Raw genomic sequence first — 12147 nt, 5'->3', positions numbered from 1 at the left:
AACAGAATAATTCAACAACTATTTTTGCATAAGTACTAGCAAAAAGTTGTCATGATTCATAAACAGGTCTAGTCACAACATGCAAAGAAAAGGAAAAAAACCCCAAGAATAATTACTGTTGCAATGCAAACAGCAGTCTCTACAACAATCCCACTGCACTGAATCAGTTATCACTGAACATTATTCCGTTCTGAGCATAGAGAATTCAAGAGAATGAATTTCCATCTATGCTATGTTACACTATCTACTCATTAGTTTTTTTATTGGAAGTCATCTGATATAACACAATTCCTAGTATCATAAAACCCAAATATAAAATGTGTATCAGTTAACACTTCCCAAATTTTGTGCCTTTCAGTTCTATGAAGTGGAATATAATTACCAAAGATTCTGCCAATGTAAATCCAGATTTTGCAAACTAGAAAACTCAATGCTGTAAACCAGTCATTTCTAAGCAGCTACAGTTAACTATCATTGGACTGACTGCCCAATAAACAGGGTAATATCTATTAAAAAAAAGACATTTTCTATAAAAATAATATAGCTGCTCATATTCCTGCTTCTCCCTCTAAACCGTCAACACAGCTATAAATACAACGTGACTTTCTGTTTCAAGAAAAGTAATGCTCAAACTAACCTAATAAATTTCCTACACTTTGTTGGGGTTTTGGTTTGGTTTTTTGGTTTTGGTTTGGATTGGGGTTTGGGTTTTTTTCTTTTTCCCCTTAGACTGCTTTTCAGACTGGCGCATCAGTTTTTCACCTTCAGGTTTACTTCTCGGTGGGTAAATTGTCATGCTCCATCAGTATGTAAGTTATAAATAACACCAATTCAGTTTGGTTTGTCCAAGGAGATCTCTCTTCCTTTTTAAAAAACTGTTGCCTATAAAGCTCCAGCTAGAGCTTTAAAATCTTGTTGGAAGTAAGGACAAAGAAGCCTTCAGCTCTTGAGACAGAAGAATAAAAAATCAAGCAGCAACAAAGTTGCACAGCAAAGGAAAATGCATTGTTTCCCCCCGTTCAGGAATTTACTATACTACTTTCACTTCTGTCCTAACAACTCCTTTGGGTTTTGAATGCTAAATAAATTATAGAGATCCTCCTGATTAGTCCAAGTTGCTTTGTGCCACATGCATTCTATTCTTTCTACACACACTTAACCTGCAAACAGAAACTAAATATCATTAGGCACTAAACAATATAAGTTCACAAATCTCACATGTCTATTTTCTCTCTGTCTCCAAGCAGCCAGTTCCTTGGAAGCCAGTTCTTCCGGGCTCATTTTTATTAGATGGTCTGGAGTAACCTCTCCTTTCAGCACTTTCTTAAATAATATCTAGAAGAAAGAAAGGTTAACTATTGCTATCAAGACAACAAAAGCTTGCAGCAGGAAATAAAGCAGAGAAGCAACATACAACATACTCTGTGCAGCTATATGGATCATGTGAGCTTGTAATTATCTCCCACTGCAAGAAGCGGTACTAGGTTTTATAACATAAAAAGCTTAATTCCAGAGCTCCATTTATTCTACATAACAAAATGTAACTACATACGCCCTTAATGATCAGATGTATAATTAACTGTTGTTCCAAAGGAGAAAGTGAATTTATGTCTGCTGCAGCAGTAATCACTGGTTGTTTGGTTTTTAAAAAAAAAAATATATCCCCTGTACTACAGAGCAGAAAAACTAGTATTAGAGGATGTCTATGCTTCTTGACTGAACTCCTAGGGTTAAAAAAAGCCCACGTAACTTAGCAGTATGAGCAAAGAGAAGGCAGTGACAGAAGTTCATCTGTTCATGTAATTTACCCTTGGCTAATTGTAATAGTAAAATACTACAGACAAAGCAACTTGATCAGAATAACTGATAAAAGGACAAAAGATAGAAGCTGAGGAGGTATGATGTTGAATAATGCGCTCAAAGAAATCAGAAAATAGTGTGAAGATCAAGCTTGAGAAATGTGGTATGAAAAGGCAGAGTGAGACAAGCTACTGGACAGAAACAAGAATGAGTCGAGTAAGCAGCAAAAAGTTATAGGGGGACACAGGGACACCCAACCAGATCAGTGGTAAAAACAAACTAAATGTTAAACTAGGCAAGCTATACCCACTACACTTTGAAACCTCACTATAAAAAGTACACTGGGAGCAAGGAGTTATAGAATTAATGATGGGAGCAAGCAAAAAAGAGAACACAGTGTGCAAGAGGACAAACAACATCAAAGAGATGAGGAAACCTACCCAACCCCCCCAAAAAAAACAAACACGATAAATTGTGAAAGGACTAATAATGTATCTACATAGAAGACTGTTCCTTTGATCTACAGCAAATTAAGGATTCCTGTAAAGCACAACAGACAATACATACATTATTTTTAGGATCTTTCAGATTGAACATTAAACTTCTGTATTTGTTCTTGTACTTCGAGTCAGTGTCCCGAAAAAAAGAAAACAGCTCTCTTTCAATCCTTGTGGCAACTTTTGCTGCTCTCTCCTCAGGAATCTTTAAACTTGAGTCTGTCAATCTGCAAGATAACACAAGAGCAAAAATTACCAAATGCTTCCAAATATTTTTTTTTTCTCCGCCTCCTGAAACAAAATAATTACAAACACAAATTAATAACTTCATTTAAAAATATATCTTTACCTTTTCATCAGAATGTCCTTAAGAGATTGTTTGACACTTTGTCTTATCTGATCAGCAGAAGGTTTGGAAGCTGGCACAGCTGGCAGGTGTGCTGCACTAATGGATCCTTTCTCATTTTTCTTTTTCTTAATTTCTTGTTTCTCATGAACACCTATCAACACACACAGAGTTAAAAATTGTAAGCTACTCAAGTTACTGCTATAAACTTTTACTGGTGCCTGATGTCATGAAGTTTTATTCTTAAACTGCCAAGAACTGACCTTCAAGAAGGAATGGATTCACAGGGTCGTTGCATTTTCGGTTTTGGGGTTTTTTTCTTTATTTGGTCTGGATTTTATATTATATAGATTAATTCAGAAAAAACTTCCTTAGTACAAACAGGGCTTGTGCCCTTTGACTTAAGGTATTTTCTTCAACATTGAACCAAGATGACCAGTGCCTGCTGTTAGCTGATCTTGGTGTAGGATTTTTTACTATGAATTTTTGTCATAATTAATTTTGATTAATTTTCGATGAATTAACTGAGAAATATACTAGGAAGCATGTATTACAAGCATATTAAACTTTATTTTTAAATTGTTTTTTCATTAAACTTAGCATTTTTCTAACTGTTGGCAATCAAAATTATTTCTCAGCTTCCGATTCAGACAACAGACACCCTTAAACAAGGCTATTGTAAGATTTGTGTCATAAATAATACAATTAATGGAAACTTCTGATCAAATTAAAATCATTTAAGCAAAAAATCCAAATTCCTTCAAACTCATTTCCAGTGTCAAATGAAAGCTCATTTGTCTCAGCATGTGAACAGATCACTAATTTAGAGAACTATCCTTCTATTTATGAAAGCAATGGGAAATAAACAATATTAATTTATTAACTTTTGACTGAAAAAAGAAACAAATTTAAGACTGATAGAGAACTAATGGGTGTTTCACGGTAATAAGAACGATGTCTTTATTACTTTCACCAATAGAATGCAACTTAAAATGTCTTAATACCAGAAACAAAACTGATTACGTTTTCAAGTATCTATAAAAAGATTTTCTTTTCCATTGGGCAGCCTGTGTGGCTGGATCATCATCCTTCTCAGTGTGACTATGATCCCTATCAAAATTGCTGATTTCCCCTTCTTCACCAGCAAGGTGCTAGAGACCCAAGAGAGCGGTTTGCCATTTGCGCTGTGATCTGAAGTATTCATACGCTAGGATTGTTAGGTAAAGCAGCTCTAATAATGCTTCCATTTGCTACATACACATTTTGCTCAACTCCTCCCCAGAAGGATGAAGAACTGGACTAAAACCTTTCAAAAAACGTAGCCTGAGAGGGTCACAGGCAAGGGAAAACCTCCACGTGCCAGTAACATTTTGGCAAAGTTTCAACCATCTGAAAACACAGTCCTGTAACAGGGGAGTCACAGGCGAGATCAGCAATAAACAATGTCACTATGAGCATAACTCAAAACAGTTAACAGATAGACAAATGTGCTACTTAATAATTTGATGTTTATTGTTCTAAATGAGACTGCCAAGCTTCCAGTTTAAAAATTATTTTTAGATTAACTGCTACTCTGAAATCATCACTGTAAAAATCTTTTTTGTGTCTCCTAGCTCAATTAATATATTTTAAAACGATTCAATTACTTCATGGATGCCAAAGACTCATTTCACTCCATGCCATTAGCAAGGATGTCAATTATTTTGTGACTCAGAATTCCAAAGCTGAACAACAAGGCATTTGAAGTCCAAAAGATACCATTCAGTGTAAAATACTTACATTTAGATTTACATTTAACCCTGACATTTTCAATTGTTTTCTTCCACCAGTAAGTTTCTAGAATGCATCAGCATTGGCAAAAGACCAGAAGAGCAGATATATTTATTTTTTTAAGGCAAGAATTCAAACCTGCAGTTTAGGAGTTAAAGACACAGTTCTCACACAAAATCTCACTATCTTTACTGCTGAGGTTTCAGTACCAAATGACAACAATTTTGTATTACTATGATTCTAGAACAATAATGCTTCCAGAAAGGGAGCTGCAGAGCAGACAGAGGTTGCTGGGAGGGGAAATATATCCTGTCAAACTTCTGCATAAAAATCAGTTGAAAATCTGATGGCTCAACATGCAATGTAATGTTCCCCTTTGAAATAAGTTAATACAATTATTTGTCAATTTGTGCAAAAGACATCTGTAAGTCAAAGTGTCCAGGGACATGGTTTAGTGGCAGACTAGAACAGTTAATACTTGGACTTGATGATCTTGAAGGTCTTTTCCAACTCAAATCATTCTATGATTCTATAATTTATATAGCAATGAAAACACTTCTATGTACGTTAAGTATTTCATAGTATTTTATGGACGATTATTTCAAAGTTTTCTGCAATGTGAAATAAAGTTTAATACAGAGATGCTGTTGTATACTTTTCCCCCATTCTTGATCATCCTCTACTATTCAAATCTGAAACAATAACACTTCTACACAGGAAATACTTAACCGCTAAATAAAATGTTAAAAAATGAGAAATAAAACTCATAAATATCATCAGAATGTAGTTTAAAAATCTGATACTATAAAGTATGATACTTCAACTGTACATATATGTGAACTGCAGTGTGGAGCACCTCAAAAACCTCACTACCTGATTTTGTAGACTTTTCAACCACACTAGGGGATTCTTTACTGATTTTTTCATTTTTATCTTCAGGGGACCGCCGAGGAATTACAGCAGTTTGTGATCCTTTTCGAGTGGGAACATGTTGCCCTTTTTTAGCATCCGAGTCTCTGGACTCTGACAAGTTCTTCCCATCACCAGATTCCTGAAATAAACATCTACAGGTTAACATGCAACTGAATACTACAATGGACCACTATGTAATTACCACACATTTTTTCCATTTTTTTTTCAAGTATACTGTATAATGTATAATGAATTCCCTAGATGTATGCACCATTATACAGCATTTTCTAAAAAGTTACTAACAATATCCCAAATCACTGCCAAGTACTGCTTAACAATCTCTTTGAAATATCAGCAGAAAACGTATCACAGGCGATTTCCAGTTAAGCTCTATGTTGAAAACAACTATGTTTTCAGTTATTTTAAAAGGTCAGGGATACCAACAATCATCCCTTAACCAGTTTTAGCTAAGCATCCACAGGAAGTCACTTGCGTTTAGGAAGCACATGTAAACTAAAATTAAACGGAGTAGCTTACATGTCAGAATTATGCTACTACTATTCAGAAATAAGACAAAAAGTATTACTGGTTAAGTTATGATGAACATGATGCTATATACTAAAAGGCTATAAAGAATTGTAATAAAAATATCTCACTGCTCTTGTAAATTACCCTTTAGTTAGTAAACTGAGATACAAAGAGAGTAGAAAGGCCCCAATTAAAATGTTAGGCATCTTTTTCTATGTACGATCTTAAGTTAAAACAATCAAAACTAAAATATTGTTCTCATATTGTTTTACAGGTATGTAAAAGATCTGTGGTTTATATCACACAGCAAATTGGCAGATGTCCTGTAAAAGCGTTTAGAAATCTGGAAGAAAAATGCAAGTTCTTCACCATTTCTATATACATCTATATATATAGGTGTATATACACACACACATAACCCTGCTCAATGTAAGAGGAGTTTAGCAATATCATCTCAAAAGAGTCAAATGTTAGAAAATGAACGATGGAAATAATGGAGAAGTTTTAAATTGGATTCACAAAAATGTTTGAAACGTGGTATTTTAAATGGCAGGGAGTTCAGAGGAAACTCCTCCTACGCCCAGTAACTAACAGAACTTTAAGCATTACGCAAGACTCACCCGTCTGAAGATTTTGACTTTATGCTTCCCAGTGTCCTCTATTTGCTTTGTTTTTTCAGTTGTTACATTTAGATTACAAGTAGGTGCTTGCTTCAGCATCCCCTGTTTTTCACACTCAATTGCTTTTTCTTCTCTATGGATTTCAAGATGAGTATCTGGTACACTTTGATCAAAACACTCCATTTTTTTGTCTTCTTCAGCACAGCATTTCACACACACATATTCTTTGTCTTCTTCACCCATCTGCTGAGCTTGAGAAAGACTCAGTCCAACACAATCACCATGAAACCAATCATCACATCTACCACAGCCCACCATAAACCTGAAAACAAAACAGTCACAAGTCAGTGTACAGGCTACGAAAGAAGATGCAGCAACTTCAGCAGAATGTACCTTACTTGTACTGAGTTGTGCATCTCAAGTTGCTCTTACCTGGTGAGTGATTTTCTTTGTAGCTTTACATCCATCTCCAGCCTTACGACATGGTATGCTCTTCCTGAGAAATACTTTTTTGGGCATTTTTTGCCTTTTGCAGTAGTCCAAGAAACTATCATAACCTCATTATGTTTTTGCAACCTGTCCCCAGATCCTACCACAGGACTTTTTCAGACCACCATTAAAAAAAGAATTGATCGGAATGTAAAAAAAAACCAACACAACAAGAAAAAAAAACAACCAGTAACATCAAAACTCTCAAAACCAGTAAACTTGTTTGAAAAGATTTGAAAATTTTCTTGCAAGATCATATTATACCCATTTTCCTTCAAATATGATCATCATCCCTAGAGCAGAAATGTATCAACTGGCATGTTCCACAGCAGTAAGAGATGTTTAAGAGTTCTGACAAATTTAGGCAGAGAAATATCAAGCTATTCTAAAGTATGTTATATACTATGTATTAAATATATTTTATATCACATTCCTTAGTCCATTATTACCAAATTATTTCCAGAGTGTTGTTTTATATTCTCTTTACTGGTGAATATGGGGTGCAAATCTAGCTTGCAGGGACTGGTTTGTTTGTTTTAAATGGGGGACATGCCACTTTTGTGTTGCTCAGCTATTTTAGTCAGAGCCAATATTATTTAACGAATGTTTCAAACACCAAAATGAGTATCATTTAAAGGACACCCTTCACCTGAGTCACTTCAACTACTTCATTAATTTAAAAGTAACTCAAGGTAGAGATATTATTTTCAAAATATTGTAAAGATCATTGGTCTAAAATAAAACCATAATTTATGACTACTTTGTGGAAGCGTTTTGAAAACTTCGTTAGGTATCACTACGACCTAATTGCACTGATAGGTACAACTTCCAGTGGAACTATTTGGGAAAGATGTTGAATTTCAGTTACTCAGGTTAAACACCTCAATGAATCTACTTCAGGTGACTTACATGGTGGTAGTTATTTTCTACAAACCTTTCCTGTAACAATGAACCTGGCATCACTACTTAAGATCCGCCTTCAAATGATGTAGGAAGACCTCCTGCATCATCCACTTACATTCTCTTTCCCCTTTTACATACCTTGCATTTTGTTTTATACTTACATGAACTGTATTAAATATATGTACTATTATATATATTGTCTGGATGAAGAAAATTCAGGAAGAATGCAAGTGTATTATGGAAAGTATGAGTTCTTTGTGAATACAGAAAAATCATTTCCTGAATGATTAGTTTTTAAATTCCACAGAAGACAGACCTGATTTTGAAAGTAATTAATGAAATGCTGGTTGTTTCAGCAATATATCCAACAAGCTAAATACACTGACCTGCAAACCCTGGTTTTTTAACCTAATATTCTATAAATCTCTTTTGTAAACAATTCTAAGGAAAAATATTCCTTATGCATGTTCCTATTCAGGGTAGGATCTGCTATCTGCTGACTTATCTACATTGCAAAACCACATAAATAGTACAAAATGTGCTTATAGGAACTCTAAATTGTCCAGAACTGTAAATGAACACTCCGTATGTCTTGATTGGAGGTATTGTATTCAAGAACTACTGGTACCTCAAGAAATAGAAATTACTATTTATCAGCAGACCTTTGAAACAGAAGAAAATATTGTGGCTTTATGTTCTGCCCTTTCTTACCCCAAAAAATCAGGATTAAATTCTGCTGAAGTAAACAGTCTTCAGATGTAAAGTCCGAAAGTTTTAAAGCTCCAGCAGTTTGAAAAAAAGGTAATTTCTAGCTTCACTTGCCTATGATGCTGTTTGCTAGATTTGAAGACACCACTTTTTATTTTAGTTTGTGAATAAAACTATTTTCTCATTTTTCATTTTATTTTTTTCTGAGCAGCCAGTACATTTACTATATTACTTGGCACTAGCAAACAGTATCTGTCCATCTGTTTATAGTTTCAATTAGGAAGGCAAACGTTCCTTCCTGTTTTGTCAGTATCACAATCTTTTCAGATCCATGTTCCAGCAAAGTGAAGATACAAGAAAGGTAGTATCAAGGGACAACTGCTTCTGATGGCCCTATCAGGGTAATACCATAGCATTCATAAACACAACAGGGTAACACGAAAGAAGCCATGAGACTTCAACACAAAGATGATCGCTCCTTTCTGAGAACTTAGAGCTCCAAACACGTGATGACAGGGAACACAGCGTGAGTGCCTATTTCACAACTGCAAGGATCCACAAGGGGATGCCTTACGTCTCATAATTGCAAGAAAATATTAGGAAAACTTTGGGAACACTTGAAACTGGTTACAAAAATTCCAAACTAAAGATATTCTGCAGAGCTGAAATAAGATCAAAGCATACAGTGAAGTGTTTCTTGCTTAAAGGACATTTTGGTGTATTAATGAATGAATGCCTTTTAGTTGAAAACAGAAGGAAACCAAGAATATACCATATCGAAGCAACAACTGCAACTACTTCAATTTTTATTGAATATATATGAATTTTTGTTCCCAGTCTGTAAATTCAGGCATTGGAGACTGATTTGTTAAATGAGCAAGGCAGACTGCGACATTTAGCAATCAAAATAGAATTCTGATAAATATTTAGAAAATGGACTAAATTTGCAGAAAAAGAGAGGTTAACTCCCAAGACTAAAACACACAAGATGCTGCACATGTTCAACTTTAAATTGACAGCACGTAGAATTTTTCAACTTAGTTCACCCACAGTGTGGGCAACAGAGATGGTGTGTAAGTAAAGCACCAGGATAGGCATCCAGTCTTACATATTTATTTTCAGGTCTATTTAAAAAATAATTAAAAAAAAAAAAAAAAAAAAGGTAAAACCCCCTAAAACTAGTTCTGTTCAGAAAAGATCATTCTTCACTAAGAATATACACCAAGACAGACAGATATCATTCACGCCATCTTAAGCAAACTACCGAAGATGGAATAACCATCTGGCTTCATTCCAGTCTTCACAATAAGCTTTCAATTACACTATAAATACACACAGTAAAGCTTCAGAATTCAGCTCTCAAACTAAGACTACAAAGAGAATCTGGAAACATCCATGAAGCCTGTACTACAAAAGAGAAGGTAGTGTTTACAACTGTCCTGCTTAAAACTACTTATACAAAATGGTAATAAAAATACTGGTGCTGCCTGCCTAAAAAAAAAAATTCACTATTTCTACTAGTATTTTCACACTAGTCAACTGCAATGCTGCAACTTCTGAGGCTGGGAGAGAATATACTGATTTTGATACCAGTAACGTAAATAATCCTTTTACGTACAGCCACTTTTACATCTTTATCTGCTTCCCTCATCTGCACACATAATACAATTATGATTTGTAACAGCGATTATAATCAGTTAACGGGCAATGCTCAAAGGCTAAGAAGGGGAGCCAAGGGAAACTGAAGCCTGGTTTGAAGGATCAAGGATGTCCTCTTGCACAGCTGTCAGAGTTGTGACTGAAGAGGTTCTGATAACTTGGACTATTAAAACACCAAAGTTTCTCAATGTAGATTGCTTCAAGTTTGAAGTGCAGGAGTTTTACCCATGTTGTAAGGCTGGATTGGAAGATGTAAAGCTGAAAAAGAAAGAAAAATATGTTTTAAAATATTTCATGCCACATTAAATAACAGATTTGTTTTCACTGGACTTTAATATAAAACCAAAATTTTCTTTTAAGAAAATCCTAAGAAGAGCTGAGAGGTAACAGCAGACAATACTACAGTTCACTGGGACCTTTGCATAGAGTATGTTATTGTTTCATTCCTTTAAAGATTCCTTTTGGTAGTCCACACATTGGCATGAAAAGATGCACCTTAAAATCAGAAATTAATAGATGATACATAAAAAGAGAGAGATAATAATTAATGCAAACCTTCCACAATCACTCTCAGGATTGGGAGATTTGCTTTGGTGTGTTACCTGTAGTAAACTATATTCATCTGTTAGATGAAAAACTCAGGGCTGGACTATTTCTTTTCAAATATACAGACCATGTTTTAAAATTAATTTAAATACATTCAACATATGCAACAAAAGCAATTTTCCAGAGAAATCCATTACTGTGAAGTAAGATTTTATAAGTAAAATAGGCAGAAACCATCTTATTCATAAAACAATTTACACTTATTTTACTTACAAGTACAGTTTTAAAAAGACAAAAAATTGGGAGCTGTCAGAGTAGTTCAGCATGGGCCAGTAATCAGCATTTTAAGTTTTACTAGTAATGTAAGGTGCCTTGCCACAGAAAATTAGCTACTTCAGAAATAACTGCCTCTCTCTCATCTTCTGCATTTCTGATATGTAGCATAGGGAAAACATTGCAACAGGATTCAAACCTTAACAAACAAAAAAAGCAAAACTTAAACCTATTCAAAATGACACACTAACCCTGAACTCACATAAGAGGAATGAACCCTGTGCTGAGGCACATTTTAAGGAGTTAAGTGTTTAAAGCATGTCCCGTATCTGCATTTCCCCACCTTTAACAGCACTGTTTACCAATCTTCTATAAACTCCTGTAAATTTGTATTAACTGTGTCTCAGCTGTATTGATGCTACAGTCCAGTCAATGTTAAAGCAGAGACACTGCATGGAGTCAGCTGATTTTCCTTCACCTAATAAAGATGTTACTAGTAGAGAAGGTACTCGCAGTAGCTTTAGCAGAGCCTGTGTTCCACATCAGTGAAGTAGTATGGGCTTGATTAAAAGCTCAAGCGAAACAAGTGTTTGTCAAGAAAAAATCTGCACTACCTTGTCAGAGCACATACACATCAGCAGTTTCTCACTTGGTTTTTGTACACAGGTGACATGATTTTCCAGGTTTTGATCTTCTACAAGTAAGAACAACCTATCATCAAAGAAACACTACCAACCAAATCTCTTTACACAGAATTTGCAGCATGGGAAAAAAATACCGCAAACTTATTACTTAAGTATTAAATTTCAATAACCCATCTTTTATGTAATATAAGGGTCTTTTTTTCCCTAAAAGCATAATTTCCTTTGGTTTTCCATGTTACATGAACCTCTTGAAAAAGGAAACAAACAGGGAGACAAGCAACCCTATGCTCTTTGAACTAAAGGTGAACGCATGAAACATGCCCAACAACAAAACACAAAAACCAAAATCACTGAACTTCCCCAAACCCTGGAAAAACTGGGTACAATACATCTCCTAATACTAATCACATATCCATAAAAAAAGAAAAAAAAAATTATTAAGGGAAGGGTCA

The 12147-nt window shown here is 34.8% G+C and overlaps 1 protein-coding gene across 7 annotated transcripts in view; it reads right to left on the bottom strand.

Moving 5' to 3' along the window:
• The window catches only part of PHF3 (PHD finger protein 3), a 57536-nt gene that overhangs the window by 11795 nt on the left and 33594 nt on the right, over positions 1-12147 (bottom strand). For 6 of the 7 annotated variants that reach the window (XM_055810462.1, XM_055810466.1, XM_055810464.1 and 3 more), the window contains 5 exons: positions 6474-6795; positions 5287-5464; positions 2647-2797; positions 2368-2524; positions 1219-1335 (listed from right to left, as the gene is read on the bottom strand). In XM_055810462.1, the coding sequence (XP_055666437.1) occupies positions 1219-1335; positions 2368-2524; positions 2647-2797; positions 5287-5464; positions 6474-6795 (925 nt within the window). Of the gene's footprint in view, positions 1-1218; positions 1336-2367; positions 2525-2646; positions 2798-5286; positions 5465-6473; positions 6796-6905; positions 10454-12147 lie in introns of those variants that run through there. The other variant, XM_055810467.1, reaches the window with a different exon arrangement.

The sequence above is a fragment of the Falco peregrinus genome, chromosome 7 (assembly GCF_023634155.1).
Source record: "Falco peregrinus isolate bFalPer1 chromosome 7, bFalPer1.pri, whole genome shotgun sequence".
In the NCBI taxonomy this organism is placed as follows: Eukaryota; Metazoa; Chordata; class Aves; order Falconiformes; family Falconidae; genus Falco; species Falco peregrinus.
This window is presented reverse-complemented; position numbering and strand designations above follow the sequence as displayed.